General features: G+C 44.3%; 1 protein-coding gene across 5 annotated transcripts in view; it reads left to right on the forward strand.

Moving 5' to 3' along the window:
* Positions 1–27,459, forward strand: part of abcg2a (ATP-binding cassette, sub-family G (WHITE), member 2a) — a 105,324-nt gene that overhangs the window by 62,637 nt on the left and 15,228 nt on the right. For all 5 annotated transcript variants that reach the window (XM_059648298.1, XM_059648328.1, XM_059648272.1 and 2 more), the window contains 6 exons: positions 6,749–6,900; positions 11,859–11,963; positions 18,014–18,267; positions 22,620–22,702; positions 24,663–24,752; positions 26,107–26,231. In XM_059648298.1, the coding sequence (XP_059504281.1) occupies positions 6,749–6,900; positions 11,859–11,963; positions 18,014–18,267; positions 22,620–22,702; positions 24,663–24,752; positions 26,107–26,231 (809 nt within the window). The remainder of the gene's footprint in view (positions 1–6,748; positions 6,901–11,858; positions 11,964–18,013; positions 18,268–22,619; positions 22,703–24,662; positions 24,753–26,106; positions 26,232–27,459) is intronic.

Consider the following 27,459-nt stretch of genomic DNA (forward strand, 5'->3'; position numbering starts at 1 on the left):
CGGGAGCGCTGAAGACGTCGAGCAGCTTGGCGTCCTTCACTGTACCCATCAGGAATCTGGACGTGACGTCCAGTTGAATCCCCCCCACCCGCTGTCCCCACGCCGGATCTTCCATCTGCATCGATGATGCAGTTGAAGTCTCCGCCTAGGATAACCAGCCTGGACGTAGCCAGCAGGGGTGGAAGCCGCTGCAGGACGGCCAACCGCTCACTCCGTACCGCTGGGGCGTACACGTTGATCAGCCTCAGGGGAGTGTTCCTGTAGGTGATGTCAGCCACTAGGAGGCGGCCCCCCCCACCACCTCCTGAACTTGAGAGATGGTGAAGTTGTGCCCCCGCAGCAGAATAGCCAGGCCCGAGGAGCGACAGTCGTTACCCCCCGACCAGATTGAAGGCCCACAGGTCCAGGCGCCGGACCATTTCCCGTACCTGCCGAGGTGCGGTATCCCGCACTCCTGCAGAAACAGGAGGTCCGCCTTGATGGTGGTCAGGTAGGCCAACGTGGACACACATCTCGCGGTTGACTTGACGCTGCGCACATTAATGCTCGCAACTCGTACCCCCATTGTGGGCAGTGACCGCAGTACCCTCCCCAAGTCCAAGGTCCAGCCCCTCCATCTGTCCCTTCATGCCCATTGCCCGGGCTAACTGCTGGACGCTCTCTGGGCTCAGGAAACCGTCTGTGCTGCCTTCCGGGTGGCATCCCCCCGTCAGGGGTGCGGAGGCAGGAGGGTCCGGCTCCGGATCAGGCTGGGGACGTGCTGTTTCCTCCTTCCCGCCTGGAAGTTCCGGGGGGCCCTCCAGTGCTCCAGCGGCACTTGACCGGGTGTCGGAGTGAGCCTCAGGACGCCTCCCGTCACCTGGAAGCGGGGTGCTGCTTTCCTTCCCCCTCGAGACCTTTAACTTCTGCTTCGGGTGGGCCCTCTCCGAATCCTCCTCGTCAGAGGAGCTCTTATAGCCCCCCTGTAGCTGCCTCTTCCCTCCTGATTGTTGCGGTTCCTGGGCCCGTCGACGCACCTTCCTCCTCGCTTTCCGGACTGTAGTCCACTCCCCTGGGTTGCCTGCCGCCGCCTCCATTGGCTCCGGGTTGTCGGGGGGTATCGGAGCCTGCAGGGGTGCTTTGCTGGCCTCGGGCCCATCCTGCAGGGCTGGGCCCTCCTGCACGGCCTGGCCCTCCTGCACATTAGTGGGGTCCTTGCAGGGCCCTGGTGCCGTCCACTCTTCCGGGGGGGCTGGCCTCGCATCGCCCCTGCCGGCGACCTGGGCGCAGGTGGTACCCCGCCGCGGGCATGCCCTATAGAAGTGGCCCGCTTCCCCGCAAAGGTTGCAGCTTCTCTCTCGTGGGCAATCCTTTGCAAGGTGTCCCTCCTCCCTGCAGTTCCTGCAGATGCTGGCTTTGCAGTCGGCCGCCACGTGACCTGATCTACCACAGGCATGGCAGACTTTACGTTGCCCTGCATAGGTCAGGTAGCCCCTGCTCCTGCCAATCGCGAAGCTGGACGGTGGGTGTGCGACATTCCCGTCTGCGCCCATCCTCAACGTCACCTTGACCTGCCTCTTACTCGTCCAGATGCCAAAGGGGTCCACGATGTCAGTTAGGTCCCCTTCCACCTTCACGTACCTTCCGAGGAAGGTCAGGACATCAACTGCTGGCACATGTGGGTTGTACATGTGTACAGTCACCATATGGCTCCTCTGCGCTGGCATCACAAACAGTGGGACAGCGGTCAATACAGAGAGGGGGCCCTCACCTCCTTTCTCCTTGAAAACCTCCAGGAAGCGCTCGCAAAGCTTGGCACTCCGGAAGGTCACGTTGTAAAAATCTCCTCCGGGGAAATCCTGCAGGCAGTAAATGTCCGCAGCAGTGAACCCACAACAGTCCAACAGGACCCTCTTCACGAAGAAGGTGCGGTCCACAGGTGCACCTTCATCCACCTTCTTCACGGAAACACGGATGGTGTTCCGGACCCCCTGACCTGGGGCACGAGCACTTGCCGCAGCCATCGTTGCAGGTTGGCTGCTCCCCTGAACCAGTGTTAGGCCGAAGCCAGCATTAAGATCCACTGGTCGCAAGGGTGCACAGCCAACCCGACGTCCTCCTTTCACCTCCAAGACAGCACTCTCCTCCTCTCAGTCCACAAGAGAGTGGGTCTTTATTGTGTTTGAGATGTAAGCTGGTTCACTGAGCTGTAAGGTTTGTCCCCAGATGTTTCGTCACCTTTCTAGGTGACATCAACAGTGAGCCTCCAACAAAGCACTGGTGTTATGTCCTGCTTTCTATTTATCTGTTTAGGTTTCCTTGGGTTGGTGATGTCATTTCCTGCGTTGGTGATGTCATTTCCTGTTCTTTTTCTCAGGGGATGGTAGATTGGCTCCTGAGAAAAAGAACAGGAAATGACATCACCAACCCAAGGAAACCTAACCAGATAAATAGAAAGCGGGACATAACACCAGCGCTTCGTCGGAGGCTCATTGATGATGTTACCTAGAACGGTGACGAAACGTCTGAAAACTAACCTTCCAGCTCAGCGGGCAAACTCACATCCAGATCCTCTCTCTCTCTCTCTCTCTCTCTCTCTCTCTCTCTCTCTCTCTCTCTCTCTCTCTCTCTCTCTCATTTATCTAGATTTTCCTGTACTGTATTGTATTCCTGTAGTGTATACTGTTCTACACAATTTGCCCCAATGACTCCCTGTGGTGGAATGTTCTACATTCTCACCACTCTGGATAAAAAATTTTCCTCTTGAAGAAGGGTCTCGGCCCGAAGCGTCAACTTTCCTGCTTCTCTGATGCTGCTTGGCCTGCCGTGTTCATCCAGCTCTACACCTTGTTATCTCAGATTCTCCAGCATCTGCCGTTCCTTCTCCTTCTCTCTCTCTCGCTCTCTCTCCTCTTGAATAGCCTTCTGCTACTTTAATGTGTGGATATTTCTAATTTCTTTTCACTCAAAGAACTACAGAATGAATCTGTACAGGTGCCTTCCACACAATAAAGGTAGAGAACAGGAAGGTGTATTTGTTGAGAAGTATGAAGTGACTTTAGTTTGGTAAGAAGAACACAGACAATATGTAAAAGGGACCATTCAGAATCAGATACAGGAATAGTGGGACCTAGGCTATCAGTCCATAAGTCATTGAAGGGGGCAGGACTGCTTGAGAGTATGGTTAATAAAGCATAAAGTATCATAAGTTTTTAATTTAAAAGGTTGCAGAATACAAAAGTAGGGAGTGAATGTAGTGTATTTTGATTTTTCAGGAGGTTTTTGAGAAGGTCCCTCGTTAAATGTTAGTGGGCAAAGTTAAAGCACCTGGAATAGGAGGTAATGTATTGGTGTAGATCAAGAATTGGTTGACAGATCGGAAACAGGGTGGGAATAATTGATGTGTGTTTCCAAGTGGCAGGCAGTGACTAGTTGGTAACACAAGGATCAGTGTTTGGGCCCTATTTGCTCAAGATGAGTATAAATAACCTTACTGAGGGAACCAAATGCAATATATCCAAGTTTGCTGATGACATAAAACTGGATTGGATTGTGAGTTGTGAAGGGGATTGTGTAAGGAGGCTTCGAGGCGAACAAAGAACAGTACAAGAACAGGTCCTTCGGCCCATGTCATCTGTGCCAACAAATGATGCCTTTCTAAATGAAAATGCTTTTGCTTCTATGTTGTCTGTGTACCGCTATTCCTTGCTTATTCATGTATCTGTCAAGTTGCTTCTAGAACATTGCTATTGTATTTGCATCCACTACCTCCAATAGCAGTGCATTCCATCCACTTATCACCCTCTGTGTAAAGCAAAACAACTTGCCTGTCTCATCTCCTTTAAACTTACCTCCTTTTACTTAAAACTATGTTCCCCCAGTAATGACATTTCTACCCTGGGGAAAAAGACTCTGACTATCCATTCTATCCATGCCTCTCATAATTTTATAAACATCTATCAGGCTGCCACCTCATCAGTTGACATCTTGACATCAAGCGAAAACAAACCAAGTTTGCCCAACCTCTCTTCATAGTGAATGCTCTTCAAATATGGCAACACCCTGGTAAACCATTTCTGTACTCTCTCCAAAGCCTTCCCATCCTTCTGGTTGTGGCAGCCAGAACTGTACACAATACTCAAAATATGGCCTAACTAAAGTTCTGTACAGCTGCAACATGACTTGCCAATGTTTACTCTGTATGCCCCGACTGATGAAGGAAACCATGCCATTTGCCTTCTTTACAATCTTATCCAATTGTGTTGCCATTTTCAGGGAACTGTGGGTCTGTGTGCCGAGATCCTTCTGTGTATTGATGCTGCAAAAGATTCTGCTGTTTACTGTATATTACCCTCCTGCACTAGATTTTCCAAAATGCATTAACTTAGCTTTTTCCAGATTAAACTCCAGCTGCCAGTTCTCTGCCCAAGTCACCAGGCTATCTATATCCTGCAGTATCCTCTGACGATCCTCCTTACTATCTACAGCTTCCCCAATCTTTGTGTTATCCGCAAACTTACCAATCAGACCACCTACATTCTCCTCCAAATCATTTATATATTACAAATAACAGGGGTCCCAGTACGGATCCCCATGGAACACTACTGGTCACATATCTCCGTTCAGAGAAAGATCCTTCCACTGCTCCTGTCTTCTACGACTAAGCCAGTTCTGTATCCATCTTACTGGCTCACTGAAGATCCCATTTGACTTCACCTTTTGTATGAACCTTCCATGAGCGACTTTGTCGAAGACCGTGCTAAAGTCCAGGCAGACAACATCTGCCGCCCTGCCCTCATCAATCAACTTTATCACTTGCTCAAAAAAATTCAATCAAGTTTGTGAGACATGACCTTTTTCTGCACAAAGCCATGCTGTCTTTTGCTAATAAGTATTTTTTTTTCAAATGTGGATATCCTAAGCCTAAGAATCTGCTTCAGTAACTTTCCTACCACTGACATAAAGCTCACTAGCCTATAATATTCTGGATTATCCCCGTTGTTCTTCTTAAATAAATGAACAGTGATGATTTAGACAAGTTGAGTGAGGAGCTAATGCATGACAGATGCAGTACATCATGGCTACATGTGAAGTTATACACTGGTGTGAAAAACAGTATTATTTAAACAGTGATATTTGCAAGGGTGGATGTACAAAGGGATCTGTGTACACCAGTAAATAAAAGTAGACAGGCAGATGCAGCAAGCAATTGGGACGAAAAACGGTACATTGTTCTTCATTGCAAGAAGATTTCTTACTACGTTTATACAGGGACTTGGTGAAGTCACAGTTGGAGTATTGCTTTCAATAGGTTTCCTAGCCTAAGAAAATATATACTTGCCTTTGAGGGAGAGACACAGAAGTTCACTAGGCTGACGTTGAGGATGGCAGGACTCTCCTATGAGGAGATATTGGTTTGACTGTCTACATTCACTGGCGTTTAAAAGGATAAGAAAGGATCTGATTGAAACATGTAAAGTTATAACAGTGCTGGACTGACCGGGTGCGGGGAGGATGTTTTCCCCAACTGGGGAATCTAGAACGAGGAGACACTGTCTCAAGATACAGGGTAAACCATTTAGGACTTAAGATGAGGGAAAAAAATCTTCAAAGGATGGTGAACTGTGTCGAATTCTCCAGCACAGAAAGCTGTGGGGGCCAAGTCACTGAGTACATTCAAGCAAGAGAGAGGAAACTTCTGGATTTTAAAGGCATGAAGAGATATGGGGAGAAAGTGGGAATATGGTATTGAGATAGAAGATCAGCCAAAATCTCATAGAATAGCAGAGTGGGCTCAAAGAGCCAAAAGACCCACTCCTGCTCCTAGTTTCTATGGATTCTCACCCTTTGTTGTGGAGAACTGTGCTTATGACCCTAACTATACTGTCCCTGACAAACACTACATTCCTATTTATTCTTTCTGATTGAAAAGCCTCCTGTACCATGGTGTAATGGTTAGTTCACACCTCCACCTCACAGTTCTTGCTTTTGACTGCAGAATCTGCGGAAACCTGGAATCTGTTGGACAATTGCAAGGTCTGCAGCTTCTCCACTTCTACCTTCCTCATCCCTTCACCTGCCTCATTCGGAATCACACTTTTCTGCTCCCGGCCACTGACCAGATTAGGAGACCTTATCCTCAGGGCGTAACTACTTCCCGGAACAAATTGACTTTCCTCTTCCCTGATACAACTTTTGGAATCCCTAAACTTCTCCAATTCTGGCATCTTGAGCATCCTTAATTTTAATCGCCTTATTGTCGGCAACCGTGTTTTCAGTTTCCTGGGTCCTCCGTTTTGGAATTCCCTCCTTTTAAAACTCGCTGCCTCTCTACATTCCTTTCATTCTTTAAGGCAGATCTTAAAACCAAGTGTATCAGAGATAATGGGAACTGCAGATGCTGGTGAATCTGAGATAAACAAATTTTTTTGATGAAGGGTCTAGGCCTGAAACGTCAGCTTTTGTGCTCCTAAGATGCTGCTGGGCCTGCTGTGTTCATCCAGCTCCACACTTTGTTATCCTAAGACCAAGTGTTTGGTCATCTGCTCTAGTAACCCCTTTTACTTTGGTGTAAAATTTTATTTGATAATTGCTCCCTTACCACATTATAAGCACTGCACAAATGGAGAGTTATTGTTAGATGTTCAAAAGTGAACAAGTTGTCACCTGAAGTAGCTGCATGAGACCATATCAAATTAATCAGCATTCCTCATGAGCAAAATTTCCCTCACAACCTGAGGTTTGTTTACATTTAGCATTTCTTTTGTAGGATGTCGAGGAAAGGCAAAACAATTATTTTCTCAATCCACCAGCCCAGATATTCTATTTTTAAGCTGTTTGGCAGCCTGACTCTTCTGGCCAATGGCAGATTGGTTTACCATGGTCCTTCTGCAGAGGCACTGGATTATTTTTCTGGGATTGGTAAGTGTTTATAAATGAGTCATTAGAATATAGCTAAGAATCTGATTTGTTAAGAGCATGGAGACTTGCGTTTAGAGCTATACAGAACTTTTGGTTAGACCACAGCTGGAGTACTGTGTGAAGCTCTGGTCATCGCATTACAGGAAGCATTTGATTACACTGGAGTGGATGGAGAGGAGATTCACCAGGAAGTTGTCTGGGGGTAGAGTGATTCAGCAGTGAAGAGAGATTGGATAAGAGATAATGGGAACTGCAGATACTGGAGAATTCCAAGATAATAAAATGTGAGGCTGGATGAACACAGCAGGCCAAGCAGCATCTCAGGAGCACAAAAGCTGACGTTTCGGGCCTAGACCCTTCATCAGAGAGGGGGATGGGGAGAGGGAACTGGAATAAATAGGGAGAGAGGGGGAGGCGGACCGAAGATGGAGAGTAAAGAAGATAGGTGGAGAGAGTGTAGGTGGGGAGGTAGGGAGGGGATAGGTCAGTCCAGGGAAGACGGACAGGTCAAGGAGGTGGGATGAGGTTAGTAGGTAGCTGGGGGTGCGGCTTGGGGTGGGAGGAAGGGATGGGTGAGAGGAAGAACCGGTTAGGGAGGCAGAGACAGGTTGGACTGGTTTTGGGATAAGATCTGATTGTACAGCGAAAGTTGAAGCGGGTCTTGATAAAAGTACATTAGATTACAAGGACCATGGACAGGGTGAACAGAAAGCAGCTGTTCCCCTCTGTTGAAGGAGCAGTAACAAGGGGATGTAATTTTAAAATGCAAATCAGGAGGTTTCAAGGGGATTTGAGGCCTTTCACCCAGGGGATGGTTGGGGTATGGAATGCCCCATCTGGAAAGGTGGTTAAGACAGGAAATCTCTCAACCTAGATGATCACTTAAATATCGCGACATTCAAAGCTATGGTCCCAGTGCTGGAAAGTGGGACCCATAGACATTTACTTTAGGTTCGGAGCTACATACTCTATGGGCTAAAGACATCTTCTGTATTCTATAATTCTATAAAAAGACAGTGGCTTTTAATGTAAGGTACTGGGAGATTGATTTGCCAGGGGAGGAGATGGCCGTGCTAGTAGTATTATCATAGAACATAGCGCATGGAACACAAAATTGTTTATTGCTAAACTTTAATCCAAAATTCCAGGTAATGATCTGGGGAGGGGGCCCAATGGTATCAATGTGGACTTCACCAGCTTCAAAATCTCCCCTTCCCCCACCGCATCCCAAAACCATCCCAGTTCATCCCCTCCCCCCACTGCACCACACAACCAGCCCAGCTCTTCCCCTCCACCCACTGCATCCCAAAACCGGTCCAACCTGTCTCTGCCTCCCTAACCTGTTCTTCCTCTCACCCATCCCTTCCTCCCACCCCAAGCCACACCTCCATCTCCTACCTACTAACCTCATCCCACCTCCTTGACCTGTCCGTCTTCCCTGGACTGACCTATCCCCTTCCCTACCTCCCCACCTATACTCTCCTCTCCACCTATCTTCTTTTCTCTCCATCTTCGGTCCGCCTCCCCCCTCTCCCTATTTATTCCAGAACCCTCACCCCATCCCCCTCTCTGATGAAGGGTCTAGGCCCGAAACGTCAGCTTTTGTGCTCCTGAGATGCTGCTGGGCCTGCTGTGTTCATCCAGCCTCACATTTTGTTATCTTGGATTCTCCAGCATCTGCAGTTCCCATTATCAATGATCTGGGGACCTGGGTTTGAATCCCACCATCATAGAATTTGAATTCAGTAAAAATTCAGAATTAGCAGTCTCATGATCTCCTCGAAACTGTTGCCAAATGTCAAGAAAACCCATCTGGTTCACTTTTGTGCTTCAGGAAAGGAAACTGCTGTTCTGGTCTGGCTTACATGTGACTCCAGACCCACAGCAGGATGAATGAATCTTAACCGCCCTTTGGACAGTTAGGAAGAGGCAATAAATACTGTCCTGGCTAGTGATGCCCACATTCTGTGAATGAATAGAAAATCTCATACTACTTCAGTTTCAGTCCTGTAATTACGTTTACATCTGACTGTTTTTGTGGTATGTTGAGAATTTTTGTTCTTGGAATTTACCTCACTGATGGGGAAAATAAAAACGAGTTTCCATCAATTGCAATATTATGTTATTGTATGGAGATGTTATTCTGAACAAAATACTTATCAAATGACGGGCACTTTTCACTGAAGCCACGGCTTAATCTTAAGGTGCTTGAAATGCTGAAAGACAGAGAGTGACTGATCAGTAGGGATGTTACCAGTATTTTTTCCATCTGAAACTCATTGCACTGAAATAGCGTTTTTGAATGATGTACAAACCAGTGCAGAAAATATTTAGATAATGTTTAGTGGCATTCAGGACGTCTCAAAATACTGTTGAAGCATAATCATTGTTGTGGAAATGCAGCAGTACAGCAAACTTCCACAAACAGTTTTGTAATAACAAGCAGGCAGTCTGCTTTTGTGATGTTGACTGAGGGATTAATATTGGCCAGGATCCTGGGAAAACTCACCAACTTTTTTGTCAAATATGTTCCCCTCTATCTTAGAGGATAATACAGGATCCCAGTTTAATATTTCATTTGATTGCTGACAGTGTTCAGTACAACACTGGAATATTGGCCTAGATTTTTGTGCACATCTCCTGAATGGGACTTGAGAGCCTCCAACTTTCTGACGTGCATAAATATTCTACCAGCTGAGCCACAAGTGACAATTTTGCTGTTGTCTGTGGAATAAAATAGAATAGGTTTCAGTGAATTTCCCACAGTGTGAAAACAGGTCCTTCGGTCCAACGTGTCCACACCAACCCTGAGAGCATCCTCCTGTAACTCACCTAATCTACACATCTCTGCACACAATGGGCAATTTAGCATGGCCAATCCACCTAGCCTGCATATCTTTGGACTGTAGGATGAAACCAGACCACCCAGAGGAAACCCACACAGACACAGGGAGAATGTGCAAACTCCGCACAGAGAGTTCCCTGAGGCTGGAATCGAACCCGAATCCCTGGTGCTGTGAGGCTGCAGTGCTAACCACTGAGCCACCGTGCTGCCCTATAGTCTATCATGTAATTATTGTAAAAAATGGTGGCCCAAAAAGCATTGGAGAGAGAAGTTTATTTTGCACCTTGTTATCATGAGACTCCTGATTCTGAATTTTTACTGTATTCAAATTCCATGATGTTGGGATTCAAACCCAGGTCCCCAGAAATTCAATTAAATTTTGGATTAAAAGTTCAGCAATAATACCAGTTCAGCCATCACCTCCCCTGGCTAACTGATCTCCCAGTACCTTAAGAATCACTGTCTTTTTATAGAATTGTACAGTACAGAGGAGGTCTTTAGCCCTTAGAGTATGTAACACCAAAGCTACACTAAATCCCCTTTCTGAAGAAGGGCCGAGACCCAAAATGTCAGCTTTCCTGCTCCTCTGCTGCTTGGCCTGCTGTGTACATCCTGCTCTACACCTTGTTATCTCTAAATCCCTATGGGTTCCACTTTCCATTACTAGGCCCTTGAATGTTATGACTTTTTTTTTTAGAGATTGAGGTTTCCTGCCTCAACTGACTTCCTAAGTGGCACATTCCATACCCCAATCACCCTCTGGATGAAAAAAAAATTCCTCAAATGTCTTCTAAACACCTGCTTTTCATTTTAAAATTATCCTTGCATTTTTGTTATTGGTGGAATGAGATGTTCCTTTCAATGCTGTTTGTCTATCAGATTCTTAATTTTCTGGAGACTCATGAATTTGACCATCCACAAAACTCATCAAAAAAAAATCACCTTCTTAAGAAGTACTTTATTCGCCTGACAAAGGAGCAGTGCTCAGAAAGGTGGGGATTTTAAGTAAACCCTTTGGACTGCGGTCGGGTGTTATGTGACTTCTGACTAGATTTGAATAATTAAAGGAAAGCAGTTTTCAATGGCTGAATATGGCCACAAATTGTTTACTTGTGGTGGTTAATAGTTGAAAAGAATACCACTGGTGATTTGATAATTGAAAAAAACATTTAATATGCTATGTAAGAGCATATTAAAAACAAGGGAACAGATTGTCCCATCTGCTCCAGAGGTGTGCAGTAGCATATCTGAACAAGCTGATTAGAAAAAAAATTTGAGAAAGGTCATTGCTACCCTAGATGACAGAATGCTGGAAATGTCAGTCAGTGTTATAATTTGTTGTTGCAATTAAGGTAGTGAACACCATAGTTTCTACGGGTGGTCTGCCACCAACAGGAACATGCAGCATTAGTATCCTTGTGTAAGGGCAAAGTGTGTTGCCGCACTTTTGTGGTTGAAAGTGAATGAAATTTGTTATTTCACTGGTATTCTCATCACTAAGTCTTGCATTGGCAATTTTCGATGTTGTGGAGAAAAAGAAGACAATTTCAATTAATTACAGTAAGAAATTATAAGGATTGGTTTGGCACAGTGATAGTGTCCCTTCCTCTGTCTGGATTCAAACACAAGTGTGTTATAAAATACCTGAACATCTGGTTGATTAAGATATCTCCGAGACCAGAAGAACATGGATACAAAACTGAGTTACAGGAACAAGTATGGGAACAGATTAAAAGTAGTTGACAAAAGAGCCAGGGGTGATGGGAGGAAAACACTTTCTTTTTTTAATATAAATGCATTGTTGAAGGATATACAATGGGGGGCTATGGGGAAAGAGCAAGTGAGTGAAATCACCTGGTGTGGTCTGTGAAAGAGACAGTGTAGACTTGATTAACTCAATGGCCTCGTTCCATGCTGTACTGTCCTCTGGCCAGGGCTTTACTATGGTTTGTGAATGGCCATAAATTGCTGGATAATTTGGTGGTTCCTAAAACCATCGGGAGCTGGGCTGTCTAAAATGACGATAACACTGGAGTGAAATTAAATAATTAAGTAGTTAATTATTAAATTTTTTGTTTGGTTTAAAATTCATTCTTGCTTTTTGATTTGACAGGATACACCTGCGAGCCATTTAACAACCCTGCTGACTTTTTTCTTGACGTTGTCAATGGAGACTCAACTGCAGTAAGCACACAAAAAGCTTTAGACAGTTATCCAGGTACAATACTTTCAATGGGGCCTAATTAGATGTTGGCTGATGATTTCATAATGTTTTATAGTATTTCCACCCCCCAACCTAGTGATTAACACTAAAAGGTTTTCTTTAAAATCTGTGGTTTCTCCCCGATTAAAGACTTGCAGAATGTTTCCCCAGCAATGTCTTGTGATACAGTGATACTGTACCTTCCTCTGGCCTAGAAGATCCTGGTTCAAATCCCACCTGTCCTGGAGGTGTGTCATAACGTAATTGAACAGGTTGAATAAAAGTATACATATATGTCTTGTTCCCAAACTTTTTCATAACACTTTAACTCTAATAGCTAATTACTTGGCAGGAAAACAAAACCTAAGATGTAAGGGCAGAAACAGACATTCAACCCATCGAAATTGCTGTAATGTTCAATAAGATCATGGCTGATCTGATAATCCTCAACTCCATTTTCCTGCGCTTGCCTCAAAACCCTTGATTCTCTTACTGGTTAAAAATCTGTCTATCTCAGCCTTGAATATATTTAATAACCCGGCCTCAGCAGTCCTGTGCAGTAAAAATTTCAGTAGATTTGCTGTTCTGAGAGAGAGAATTCCTACTTGTTTCTGTCTTAAATGTGCAATTCTGATATTATGCATTCTGGTCCTAGACTCTCCCACAAAATGAAACAACCTTTCCACGTCTACCTTGCTAAGTTACCTAAGAACATTTTATGTTTTAATAAGGTCATCTCTCATTCTTCTGTATCCTATTGAGTACAGGCCCAATTGATTCAACCTGAGGGGTGACCTCCTAGAGGTTTATAAAATTGTGAGGGGTAAGGATAGGGTGAATAGCCAAGGTCTTTTTCTCCTAGGATGGGAGAGTCCAAAACTAGACGGTGTAGGTTTAAGGGGAGAGGGGAGAGAAGTGGGGTCTGTTTCTGCGCTGTATGACTCAATGACTAAGACTCAGTTACTACAAACTATTTGGTTTGATGGGAGATTCCCATATATTCTAATTGTATAACTTAAGCTTACTATGTTTGGTTTCCTGTACTACCTGTTGGCTGCTGACAAGCATTCACTCATGCTGAGGAACACCTCAATATTCAATAAAAACAAAATACTGCAGATGCTGGAAATCTGAAGTAACAACAGAAAATGATTGTGAAACTCAGCAGGCCTGGCAGCATCAGCAGAGAAAGAAATTGAGTTAATGTTTTGAGTCTGATGTGGTTCGTCAGGGGCTAGAAAACGGTTTTTATGGTGTAGATAGAGATGGGAAGGAGAAATTGGAACAGATGATAAGGATGTCTAGAGCAAAGGGTGTCCCAATGATAGGAAAGGACAGTTTGAGATGTAAAATAGGCCCAAATGATGGATATCAAAAGATGAAAATGGGTCTGCTCTGCTAACAGGGGAAACAACAAGACAGAATGGTTGGTTTACAGGGAAAGACAATTGTAATCAAATTAGAAGACAGTGGTCATGCTGTGAAATAGTTGAACTTGATGCTGAGACCTAGAAACTTAAGTGCCTAAATGGAAAATGAACTTCTGTTCCTCCAGCTTATGTTGAGCTTTGTTCAACCACTGCAGCAGGTCAGGGACGGAAACATTAGGGCAGGAGCGTGTTTGAAATGGCAAGCAACTATAAGGTCAGGGTCATTCTAACAAACAGAGCAGAGGTGTTCCACAAAGTGTCACCCATCATTTGGCTTAGTATTAAAATGTTTCTGATAGTCACTCCTGAAGTGCCCTGGAATAACCCTCCCTCCACTGACCCCTTCACACGCTTCCAACATAAGTCCTCCTCCTGGACACCACCCCCAGGCCTCCTACCCTCCCTCGACCTCTTCATCTCTAACTGCCGTCGAGACATTAACCGCCTCAACCTCTCCACCCCTCTCACCCACTCCAACCTCTCCCCTGCAGAACGGGCAGCCCTCCCCTCCCTCTGCTCCGACCCCAACCTCACCATCAAACCCGCAGACAAGGGTGGCGCAGTGGTAGTATGGCGCACTGACCTCTACCTCGCCGAGGCCAGACGCCAACTCTCCGACACCACCTCCTACCGCCCCCTCGATCATGACCCCACACCCGAGCACCAAACCATCTTCTCCAACACAATTTAAGACCTCATCACCTCAGGGCGCCTCCCACCCACAGCCTCCAACCTCATTGTTCCCCAAACCCGCACGGCCCATTTCTATCTCCTTCCCAAAATCCACAAACCTGCCTGCCCTGGTCGACCCATCGTCTCAGCCTGTTCCTGCCCCACCGAACTCATCTCCACCTATCTGGACTCCATTTTCTCCCCTTTGGTCCAGGATCTCCCTACCTACGTCCGTGACACCACCCATGCCCTCCACCTCCTCCAGGACTTCCAATTCCCTGGCCCCCAACACCTCATCTTCACCATGGACATCCAGTCCCTATACACCTGCATTCCGCATGCAGATGGCCTCAAGGCCCTCCGCTTCTCCCTGTCCCGCAGGCCCGACCAGTCCCCCTCCACCGACACCCTCATCCGCCTAGTCGAACTCGTCCTCACCCTCAACAACTTCTCTTTTGACTCCTCCCACTTCCTACAGACTAAGGGGGTGGCCATGGGCACCCGCATGGGCCCCAGCTATGCCTGCCTCGTTGTAGGTTACATGGAACAGTCCATCTTCCGCACCTACACAGGCCCAAAACCCTACCTCTTCCTCCGGTCCATTGATGACGGTATCGGCGCCGCCTCTTGCTCCCCGGAGGAGCTCGAACAGTTCATCCACTTCACCAACACCTTCCACCCCAACCTTCAGTTCACCTGGGCCATCTCCAGCACATCCCTCACCTTCCTGGACCTCTCAGTCTCCATCTCAGGCAACCAGCTTGTTACTGATGTCCATTTCAAGCCCACCGATTCCCACAGCTACCTAGAATACACCTCCTCCCACCCACCCTCCTGCAAAAATTCCATCCCCTATTCCCAATTCCTCCGCCTCCGCCACATCTGCTCCCACAATAAGACATTCCACTCCCGCACATCCCAGATGTCCAAGTTCTTCAAGGACCGCAACTTTCCCCCCACAGTGATCGAGAATGCCCTTGACTGCGTCTCCCGCATTTCCCGCAACACATCCCTCACACCCCGCCCCCGCCACAACCGCCCTAAGAGGATCCCCCTCGTTCTCACACACCACCCCACCAACCTCCGGATACAACGCATCATCCTCCGACACTTCCGCCATCTACAATCCGACCCCACCACCCAAGACATTTTTCCATCCCCACCCCTGTCTGCTTTCCGGAGAGACCACTCTCTCCGTGACTCCCTTGTTCGCTCCACACTGCCCTCCAACCCCACCACACCCGGCACCTTCCCCTGCAACTGCAGGAAATGCTACACTTGCCCCCACACCTCCTCCCTCACCCCTATCCCAGGCCCCAAGATGACTTTCCATATTAAGCAGAGGTTCACCTGCACATCTGCCAATGTGGTATACTGCATCCACTGTGCCCGGTGTGGCTCCCTCTACATTGGGGAAACCAAGCAGAGGCTTGGGGACCGCTTTGCAGAACACCTCCGCTCAGTTCGCAACAAACAACTGCACCTCCCAGTCGCAAACCATTTCCACTCCTCCTCCCATTCTTTAGATGACATGTCCATCATGGGCCTCCTGCAGTGCCACAATGATGCCACCCGTAGGTTGCAGGAACAGCAACTCATATTCCGCCTGGGAACCCTGCAGCCTAATGGTATCAATGTGGACTTCACCAGTTTCAAAATCTCCCCTTCCCCCACCGCATCCCTAAACCAAGATAATAAAATGTGAGGGTGGATGAACACAGCAGGCCAAGCAGCATCTCAGGAGCACAGCATCCCTAAACCAGCCCAGTTCGTCCCCTTCCCCCACAGCACCACACAACCAGCCCAGCTCTTCCCCTCCACCCACTGCATCCCAAAACCAGTCCAACCTGTCTCTGCCTCCCTAACCTGTTCTTCCTCTCACCCATCTCTTCCTCCCACCCCAAGCCGCACCCCCATCTACCTACTAACCTCATCCCACCTCCTTGACCTGTCCGTCTTCCCTGGACTGACCTATCCCCTCCCTACCTCCCCACCTATACTCTCTCCACCTATCTTCTTTTCTCGCCATCTTTGGTCCGCCTCCCCCTCTCTCCCTATTTATTCCAGAACCCTCACCCCAAACCCCTCTCTGATGAAGGGTCTAGGCCCGAAACGTCAGCTTTTGTGCTCCTGAGATGCTGCTTGGCCTGCTGTGTTCATCCAGCCTCACATTTTATTATCATTGCCCTGGAATATTTTGTTATTTGAAAGGTGCTACATAAATAAACATTGTTGGAGGTTATGAGACTGACAAAAAGAAATTCTGTTATCTCATGCAGGTTTAACCTTGATGCCTTTTCAAAAGAATAGCATTCCAACCTGGACAGTCTTGGTCTATTATAGATAATAAAATGTGAGGCTGGATAAACACAGCAGGCCCAGCAGCATCTCAGGAGCACAAAAGCTGATGTTTCAGGCTATTGTACAGACTAGAAATATATTTTTTAACAATGTACAGTTACTTTGTGACTTGATCTGTAAGCTGCTTCTATTAATTACAATAAACTTCATTGGTGAACAAAGAAATGGCCTGAAGAGGTGTATTAACTGCCTCTGGACAAACACCTTTCATTAGTATCAAATAGCTATAGCCTCTTTCATTCAAGGATGACTTTCCTTTGAGGAAAGGGATAAGAGGAGCCTTTTGTTGAAGCTCCTTTTTTGATGGACCCAGATACCTCCAGTCTTCAATGCGCATTTCTGACATGGTTGTAGCAGCATTTATGTTAGTCTAGAACTTCCTGTAGGAATGTTCCTAACAGTTAGATTTGCTCTTGTCCATTTAAGCAAGATGTTCTTTTGCACAGCAAGTCATTAAAATGTGAACAATAAAGTTGCAATGAGAAAATCAAGGTGTTTAGGATCCCAGTGAATAAGGCAGGTGACTATGTATCTCCTTAAATTAGCAGATGGAAGGATTGTGAAAGTAAGTGCAAGGACTGAGAAGGAATTATAAATCCAGTTGGACATTTACACTCTTCCTATCCTGTGGAATGGGCTACCAGTTTGCCTTTGGGTTAAATGAAGCCCTTATGTGGCTAGTTCGTTGAGAAGGGGAGACTTGCCCTACACCAACTAACAGTCTGACAGCCATTAATTCAGCTCGGGACCTCCCTTGCCACCTACTTTTGAAGCTGGCATAAGCACAATGCCTCTGCGAGAAACTCCATCCTTAGGATGGGTGAATTCTGTCACATCAGGTGTGCAAAAAGAACTAATGTTGGAAAAGAAAGATCAACTTAGAGAATAAAAGGAGCCTGATGGAGAAGTAAAAATAATTTAGTTTTAAGTTCATTTTAAAATCTTAACACCTGATTTTTTAAAAAAAAAAGACACGTGTTAACTTTTCTGCCAATGAAAATTATTCAGCAATAACTTACACCTAGCACGTCATTAACACTCAGCTGTGTGACAAGATGCCCTGCAGCAATTCAGCAAAATTCCTCAGACAGCACTTAGCAAACTCACAACCTCTACCATTTAGAAGGACAATGGCAGAAGACACATGGCAACAGCTGCATGCTCCCCTCCAAGTCACTCTCTATCCTGACTTACAAATATACTGCCATTCCTACAGGGTTGGTGGATCAAAATTCCAGAATTTCCTGTCTAAAGTCATTACGGGTCTACGTGCAGCACATGAACTGCAGCGGTTCAAGAAGGCAGCTCACCTTCTCAACAGCAACGAGGGATGAATAATAAATACCGATCCAACCAGCAATGCCCACTGTCCATGAGTGAATTTAAAAAAAACAGTAAATTGAAATGGACAAGACTTAGCTTTCTGTGACAGGCTTAATTTTAATCTTTCATGCAAATGCAGCATCTTCATACCCTTCAGCAATAAACCAGAAAATGGGACGGTTATTTGACAAAGTAAACAGCATTTAAGATATTCAAATTTAAATGTTATATGTATGATTTTATAGCTTATTAAAATGTTTATTTTTCCTTTCATTGTAGAAATTGCTGGTAATTCTTCTGCTTTAAACAAAGAGACCATGATTGCAGAGAACCTAGCAAGTGAATTCTTGAAATCCAGCTATTACAGTGAAATTATGTCTGAATTAAACAAGCTATCTCAGGGAAATGTTTCAGGTTCTGAGCCTGTTGCTAGGAGGATCACATACGCAACATCATTCTATCACCAACTGAAATGGGTTATTAAACGATCCTTCAAAAACCTTCTCAGGAATCCCCAAGCCTCTATTGCACAGGTAAAGCTGAACCCCTCCACTGTCAATAATGATGAAACTCAACATTAATGGAATACTCTCATTGAATCCCTGCTTTTTGTTTTGACAAATTGTTTCTGTAAAATTTGCCAAAGGAAAGAGAATTATTGATGCAATGCCTTATCAGTGTCTGTAAGAAAATCCCATTGTTTTCCTGTGTGATTTATTTGGAATAGTGATCACTATTCTTGTAGAGACAAATGTGAACTGCCATGGCTGTATAATCAATCAAATGAAGGAGTTGATTCATTCTAAACATTTTACAGTTTAGGGAGAAACATTGGCAGAATGCTTTGATTTTCTTTTGAGCAGTTATTTGAGATCTGTTAGCTTCAAAAGTCCATTGTAAAGGATGAGATTTCTGAATATTTAGAAGTGTATAGTAAAATAGTGCAAAGTCAGCATGGTTTCATCAAGGGTAGGTCATGCCTGATAAATCTGCTAGAAATCTTTTGAGGAAGTGATGAGCAGGGTAGACCAAGGCGAACCAATGCATGTTATCTATCTGGACTTCAAGAAAGCCTTTGGTAAGGTGCCACAGAAGAGGCTGCTGAGTAAGATAAGGGCACATGGTGTTAGAGGCAAGGTGCTAGCATGGATAGAAGATTGGCTGTCTGGCAGAGAGTGGGGATAAAAGGGTCTGTCTCAGGATGGCAGCCGGTGACCGGTGGTGTTCCACAAGGGTCAATGTTGGGACCACAACTTTTCACTTTGTACATTAATGATCTAGATGAAGGAATTGTGGGTATTCTGGCTAGGTTTGCAGACAATACAAAGATAGGTGGAGGAAAGCTAGTATTGAGGAGGTGGGGAGGCTGCAGAAGGATTTGGGCAGATTAGGACAGTGGGCAAGGAAGTGACAGAGTTCAACGTGGGAAAGTGTTGAGGTCATGCACTTTGCTAAACAGGGAGAAAATTCGAAGTATGAAGTGCAAAGAGACTTTGGGGTTCCATTCTAGGATTTTCTCAAGGTAAACTTGCAGGCTGAGTCAGTAGTCAGGAAAACAAATGCAATATTAGCATTTATTTTGAGAGGACTTGAAATTAAAAGCAGGGATGTACTACTGAGGATTTATGAGGCTCTATTCAGGCCACATTTGGAGTATTGTGTGTAATTTAGTGCCCCATGTCTCAGGAAGGATGTACTGGCCTTGGAGCAGGTTCAGAGGAGGTTCACGAGAATGGTCCCAGGAATGGAAAGCTTAACATATGAGGAACGTTTGAGGAGTCTGGGACTATACTCATTGGAGTTTAGAGGGATGAGGGGAGATATAATTGAAATTTTCAGAATACTGAATGGCCTAGACAGAGTGGATACTTCTGTTGGTAGGAGTGTCTAGGACCGGAGGTCACAGCCGTATAGTAAAGGGAAGACCTTTTAGAATGGAGATAAGGAGAAATCTCTTCAGCCAGAGCGTGGTGAATCTATGGAATTCACTGCCACAGAAGGCTGTGGAGGCCAATTCACTGAGTACATTTAAGATTGAGATAGGTTCTTGATTATCAGGGGGATTGATGGTTATGGGGAGAAAGCAGGAGAATGGGCTTGAGGAACTTATCAGCCATGATTGAATGGTGGAGCAGACATGATGGGCCGAATGCCCTAATTTCTGCTGCTATGTCTTATGGTCTTATGTGGCTGACTCCTTTTCAAGATTTTGTTGAGAGCACACCAGCTTCCTCAGTACTGTCACTGAATTGTGTTACCTTAGATTGTGGGCTGCGGTCTTTGTATGCGTTAAGGATCGTAATGGAGTTAAGAGGTATGAATGTTACCCACTAAAGCACATTTACAATCATGCCAAGATGGTCACTGAGTAAATGAGAATATGAATGAAATGGGCAAAAGCAGAAATAAAAGGATTGGAAGGAAGGTGTTAAAACTTGTAGAGGTGAAGGTGTCAGTTGAAAAGCAAAGTTAAATGTTAAGAGTCATCAGACTTGTAACATTTAACTCTGCTTTCTTCCTGTAGACTTTTTAAAGTTTCATTACAAAATCAACATATACATACATAGTCACTAAAGCAGTTGGATTCTGTACAGTCTTTGCATATGGAAAAACAAACATTGGAATTTGACTTTGCTGACAGTTCCAACAAACCATAAGGCATTTCTAACTTGTGCAAGATACTATTTACATATATTTGAAGCACAGGCTACTGCCAGATTTGCTGAGTTTCTCAAGCAATTTCTGTTTTGGTTTAAAATGCTATGTACCTGCAGAACATAACTCATTTTAGTGGAGGTTACTGCTTCAAGGTAATATGCAAATTATGGCGAGACAGGAGAAATGGTGGAGCCCTGAATTATGGCAAAGGGGAAACTGTGTATACAGGGGGAGAAAAGATTGAAAACCTAAAAGGACATTATGATAAAGGTGAATGGTGGGGGAGAGCGACTGAGAACAATGAAATGTTTAGTGTTACTTAAAGCATTTGAGTGGTTGAAGAGAGAAACATTATCGATAGAATGGACTTTCCTGCTGCCAAAATGCTGCTTGGCCTGCATCAGTAACAGCTGGAATATTGCACTGCCATGAGTGACTGGGATTGATGTTATATCACTGATATCATTTAACAATCCACTCATCAGCGTGTGCATTTCTTCAATTGGTTCATAGGAAGTGAATATCAGTCTGAGACTAGCATTCATTGCTCATCCCTAATTGCTTTGGAGAAGGTTATGGTGAGCTTCCTGAATCATATTAGTCCTTGGGGTGTAGGGAGATCCACCGTGCTGTTAGAGAGGGATCTCTTACTGAATTAATACTGCCTTATTTTCATTAACAGCGTGCTCTGCTGTAGTTTGTAGAGAAGTTTTAAGTGTACACTGTGTGTGTGAAATTGATATATGCCTGTAGTGTGAGCCAGGCTGGTAATGACCTGGCAACTTCTTATATCCCAGGAAAGTATTCAACCGAGTGGAAATTATAGTGAGACCAGGGAACATGTCTCTAAAATGTTTGAACTGAACTTTAGTGGAAAGAATATTGACACGATGAGAATTAGTGTGCTGTTTCAGATGGCTAGTTTCATCCCCACTGCTTACCCTGACTTCTCCTCCTGTAACTCCTGACCTGCTTCCATCTTATGGGCTGAAATGGTGGCATCAATAGATACAGTGTGGAAAATAGCAATTCACGCTAGTAGAGCAGTAACTTTGGATCAGCAAGTTTGATGTGAAACACCTAACTAAGATCTATCATTAAATTTAACACCCCCCACCATCTCATTAGTATTTAAAAGAGCACTGACTGGTTTTAATACCTGAAATCTATTATCTGTTGTTTGTCAGCATTTTAAAAGACCCAAGGTTTAATCAATGTTTTGTTGCATTGTTTCTTCAATTATGGACCCTAATATCTACACAGTGGGGGCTAATGCTTCTGCACACTCTGTTTTTCTTCCTAATTAAAAACTAAACTAACAGTTGAACCAGAGAATCTAAGAAGTTTCCTCTTTAATTTGCCATTCAGTGCTCAGTTTGGGATGGAGAATAGAAGAGAGAGGAACTGAGAATTTAGCAGTTGCCCTAAACCCTCAATTAAGACAGAAAAGGTTCAAAATGCCAGGGTTCCTGCTCTAACGAACTGTCCATTTCAATGGAGGATTTAGGAGCAGGAGTAAATCATTTGGTCCTTCAAGCCTTTTCTGACCTTTGAATGCATTGTCATCAAGCAGAGGTGGGGATCAGAATCAGTTGCAGTACGTCCAGACCTCCTGCGTCGACTTGAACACAGTGAATGGTCACTTGTGTAAGATACCAGTAGATAACACGGACAATTGGGCCATCTACCCTGCAAAGATATTCATTTATTTTATCCATCTATGAGATGTGGACGTTGCCAGCGATGCCCAATCTTAATTTAATTGTCCTTGAGTTAAGAGTCAACCAAAGTTATCTTAATCTATAGATGCATGTAGGCCTGACTGGGGTAAGGACGCTATATTTTCTGCTTGAAAGAACATTAGTGCATCATTCCAGTGTTTTGACAATCAATGATGTAATTACCATTGCTGCCACTAGCTTTATAATACAGATTTGATCCCCAGAGCATTAGCCTGAATTGCCAAATTACCAGTCCAGTGACAATACAACTATACTACTTGAAACTCCCTTCCTTAAAGCCTTGTAGGTGCACCTGCACCAAATGGACTGCAGAAAGGAAACAGTTCTCTGCCACTGCCGTACTTCTCAAAAGCATCTAGGGATGGGCAGTAACTTTTGGACTGGGCAGCAACATCCATGTTCCTTAAATGAATAAAAAGAAAATCTGGGAAGTGGACCATGTCACCTTGAAATGTTTTATTCTAACAAACTCTATTCTTAATTAGGTGATGGTCACACTTGTCCTGGGGCTGATTGTGGGAGCCATATTTTTTGGAGTGCAAGATGATAATGCGGGTATTCAGAACAGGTTGGTATAATTTAAGAGATTATCTTAAAACTTAACTGAAAAATCTAAATTACAAAGAAGAACGTGCTGGCTAGCATAACAACAAAAATTACTTTGATACAGCATGCCCAACATAGGAAAACCACACATCTTGAAACTGAGCTCCTATTTCAATTCTTTTGTAAAAATAAGAACTTCATTGTCAATATGTGTAAATTCTTGTGGTATGCTTGTAACAGATGATAAACAATTGCGGGATGTCCAGGCAGTGCAAGTTATTCTGAGTATAGTGAATGGTAGAATGGGGCGAATACAGGGTGGCACAGGTAATTAATGCTGCATATTTGGTAAAATACAGTGAGAATACCCACTAGGCCCCAAGGAAAGAAACCATCATAAACCTGACACAGCCAAAGAAACTTATGAGTCAGTCGTTAGTGTGTTCATACCACAATTGACACTTACACTTACTGAATAGCACTAGGAATTGATATTATAAGACATTTCAAAACCATTTTTGTATATATTTGTCAAAACCAAAAGAACTACAGATGCTGTAAATCAGAAACAAAACAGTTCTGAGGAAGGGTCACTAGACTCGAAACGTTAACTCTGATTTCTCTTCACAGATGCTGCCAGATCCACTGAGCTTTTACAACAATTTCTGGTTTTTGTATATATTTGTACTCCTTTCAACTCAGGGGCTATGTGTCTTGACTTATTTACTGACAGTGTTTGTTCATTAATTTGAGACTTATTTGGTGACAAAATGTCTGGCTGCTAAGGAGTGAATTCTTAATTGGAAATCTGCACAATACACTTTGAATAGTCATTTAATAATGCTCTTAGATTGGATTTAAAATCTGAGATTATTTTATTTTTTGAGATATTCCTACCTTTAGTATTACTAGACTATGACTAAAATCAAATTGATTTTCAAAGATCTTTCTTGCAATTATTTTCTGTTTATCTGTACAATTTTTGTATGACATTTTGCTGCATAGTTTAATACCCAGAGCTCCACCTGTGTAAAACATTGACAGTGTATTTATTCAATAACAGTTCTATAGGTAGGAATATTAAGCTGTTTTTATGTTTACTGTTCCCCTCATTTTTATCTCAGACTCATACATTTCAAATCTCTCCTAGTTTCCTGCACCATCCTCAAGCTTGAGCTTAACCAAATCCTGCTGTCTTCATTCTAACTTGCCCCAATTATTGTTCACCCATCATCCCTGCTCACTGGATTCTCTAATCCTAACCATATCACAGGCTGTTGGTCCAGAAGCTCTTCAATTTTAAAATTCTTATCCTCATTTTCAACTTTCTCCATGATTTGTTCCTAATACCGCCAATTATTCACAGCCTCCAAATCCAGCCATTTGTGCACCATGTGGCTCAGCAGCTTTGATCCATTTGAGGATTTCAGGTTCCTCCTTTGAATTTACTCCATAACACCTATCTCTTGGACCAAGCTTTTGATCATATGTCCCAATATCTCTATAAGGGGCACAGTCTTATCTGATAATTACTGCATTTCTTTTTCATAGAATACCTACAGTGTGGAAACAGGCCATTCGGCCCAACAAGCCCCTCTGAAGAGCATCCCTGCCAGACCCATGCCCCTATCCCTGCACTTCCCATGCCTAACCCACCTAACCTAAACATCCCTGGGCACTATGGGCAATTTAGAATGGCCAATCCACCTAGCCTGCACATCTTTGGACTGTGGGAGGAAACCCATGCAGACACAAGGAGAATGTGCAAACTCCACATATGCAGTTGCCCGAGGGTGGAATCAAACCTAGGTTCCCTGGTGCTGTGAGGCTGCAGTGCTAAGCACTGAGCCACCGTTCTGCCTTTAAGTGGAACTCTGTGGCATCTTGCAATACTTTTAGTCAGTTGAGATAGCACAAACAGAAATTGCATTGATAAAATCTGCAATAAATAACATCTGGTAATGATGACTTCTTTCTTACAGGGCAGGTGCATTTTTCTTCCTGACCACCAATCAGTGTTTCAGCAGCCTGTCTGTTATTGAGCTGTTCATTACAGAAAAGAAGATTTTCATGTAGGTGATAATTTTGACTATCCTGTATTAATGCTAAATCTGAAATGTTGGTCTGTAATTAGAAATGTGATGGAACTCAACTTGCAGCAAACATTTTGTTGGAACGACCAACAATAACTCAAATAGGTAGTGCCGATGCTGTATGGGAACTGGATGTTGCCTGTCTCCATTGGCTACATTCTGGTTGAGGAAGAACTTAATATGGGGAGGGTGCCCAGGCCAGTACCTTCCCAGCCACACCCAATCTCATACCCATAATACGGAGGGAAGGGTGCCAAAATCATCAGCTTGCCTGCTGCATGTAAATAAATGTAAAGCTCAATTGGTCTGAATAGTAAACTGTCCATGTAGTCATAAGGATGGCATGTCTGTCAGGCTAGGTCTGAGACTCTCAATGTTTTAAAAGTGCATAAAGCATTGGGAAGGAGGAGCGTGTCATCACCAGAGGGATACCGGTCCCAAGAAGATGGCAACCCAACTACTTCCTTCCCATTCACACATTCCTTAAAACACACCCTCTTAAACACTCTTGACCCCCTTCCCCAGAGTTGCCAAAAACTCCCAGTCCAAAATCCTAAAACAGCAGTGCCCACTACCCCGCTCTGCCACTAAGTGACAGATCCAGAGGGTGGGACTTCTTTCCAATGAAGGGCACAAGCCTGATGCTGAGTTTGTTCAGATGCCCTGTCATCAGTGGTGTGTTACAGCTGTGAAGTCGGCTTCCAACAGTCCAGTCTGCTGGGTGGTTGAGGCACACTTGACAAGCAGGGTTGCTTATAGGCTCTGAAGAGTGAAAAGAGGAGTGGGGAGGTTCTGTCTTGATCAGAGGCATTCAGTGCCTAATCAGTATACCCAAAATTAGGATGGCAACTGGGAACCACCCCTACCCTTTGTGGCAAACAATCTCCACCATGATTTCCCTCCCTCAACACCGTATCCACTCCCTCCCACCATCATTCACCTGTAGTATGGGATTAAGGCCTTCAGTGGGTGTCATCAGCAGTGGGGTTGCCATTCAGTACAACTGCAAGGCTCTGTTTGACAGTAGCTCTTGACAAGTGAGACCTGTATCACCATGATCCTGGATCATGCAAATGGCCTTCAACGTCCCAGTGAAGAGCCTGATTGGGGAACTTAATGTTGCTGACACTCCTTAAATGAGGCAACTTAGGGACTCCTCAGTATTCCAGTCAGGGAGCTACACCTTCATCTCCTCCATTCAACACCACTCAGAGAAACTGTTTCTTCACAAGGTCGGCGGGGGGAGTATGCAGTAAAGGCGGTGTTTTGCTATTTCCAATCCTTGCTGATCATGATTTGATGCTATATCATGATGATTTTATTTTCTTTACAGACATGAATATATTAGTGGCTATTACAGAATACATGCATACTTCATAGCAAAGTTACTTGTTGACCTGATACCTATGAGAGCAGCACCAGCCATTACACTTGTAATTACAACCTACTTCCTGATAGGTGAGCAACAGAATTTCATCATTTTGAGCTGCAATGTTTCAAGGGCAAAATAATTCTAGAAAGCGGAAAGTGAGCATGGTATTGGTATAACTTTCATCATTAGCAAATAGTCAAACATTAAGCAGTGATCTAGTTGAGGCTTGTTTTTCTGCAGATTCCTGTTGTTCAAAGATAAACTATCAAAATTGAAGACTAAGCTGTAATCTATTAACATTTAAGATGATTAACGTATTTGAGAGGGTAGATAGAGAGAAACTATTTCTTGTGGTAAGGAGTCTGGAATAAGGGGCTAGAACTTTTTAATACTGAAAGCAAACCATTCAGGGTAGCGACAGGAAATCAGTAACCCACCCCCTCCTAAAAAGTTTTTAATGCTGGGGTCAACTGGAAGTTTCAAAATTGAAATCAATAAATTTGTTGGACAAGGATACTAAGGGATTTAGAATTACTCCAGGTAGATGGTGTTTGAGATGTAGATTAGCAATGATTTCATTGAATGGCAGAGTAGGAAGCAGAATGACTTCCTCCTGTTAGTTTTTTTTAAAAATGAAATAAACCTGTTTTGACATGTTACAACACAGTTCTGGGATAGATGGTCTTGAAAATGGACCTTCTGGCCCATAGCTAGGGACACTACCACTGTGTTGCAAGACTTCTTCAAAAGCGCTATAGACATGTTTCACCTAGTGAATTGAACCTGGAAATCTTGGAGTTATTAGTGTCAGACTCTGATCGTCTGGCTGACCAACCACTACAATTATTTTCATCAACATCAGAGGAGCAGGAAAGCTGACGTTTCGGGTCTAGACTCTTCTTCAGTCTAGTACAAGGCTAGATCTAATCATTGGTTATTGCTCAATAATATCTAGATGACCCCTGGGGTCTGGAGATATTTCAAAAGTATACTTCAGCAAGGCATTTGATAAGGTTCCCCACGGCAGGCTCATTCATAAAGTCAGGAGGTAAGGGAAACAGGGTGGTTTGGCTGTCTGGATTCAGAATTGGTTGGCTGACAGGAGGCAGAGAGTGGTTGTAGATGGTAAGTATTCTGCCTGGAGGTTAGTGCTGAGTGCTATCCCTTGGACTCTGTTCTTGGGCCTCTGCTGTTTGGAGTTTTTATAAATGACTTGGATGAGGAGGTTGAGGGGTGGGTTAGTATGTTTGCTGATGACACAAAGGTTGGAGGTGCTGTTGATAATATCGAGGGCTATTGCAGGCTTCAGTGAGA

Source organism: Stegostoma tigrinum, chromosome 1, assembly GCF_030684315.1.
Source record: "Stegostoma tigrinum isolate sSteTig4 chromosome 1, sSteTig4.hap1, whole genome shotgun sequence".
Taxonomy (NCBI): domain Eukaryota; kingdom Metazoa; phylum Chordata; class Chondrichthyes; order Orectolobiformes; family Stegostomatidae; genus Stegostoma; species Stegostoma tigrinum.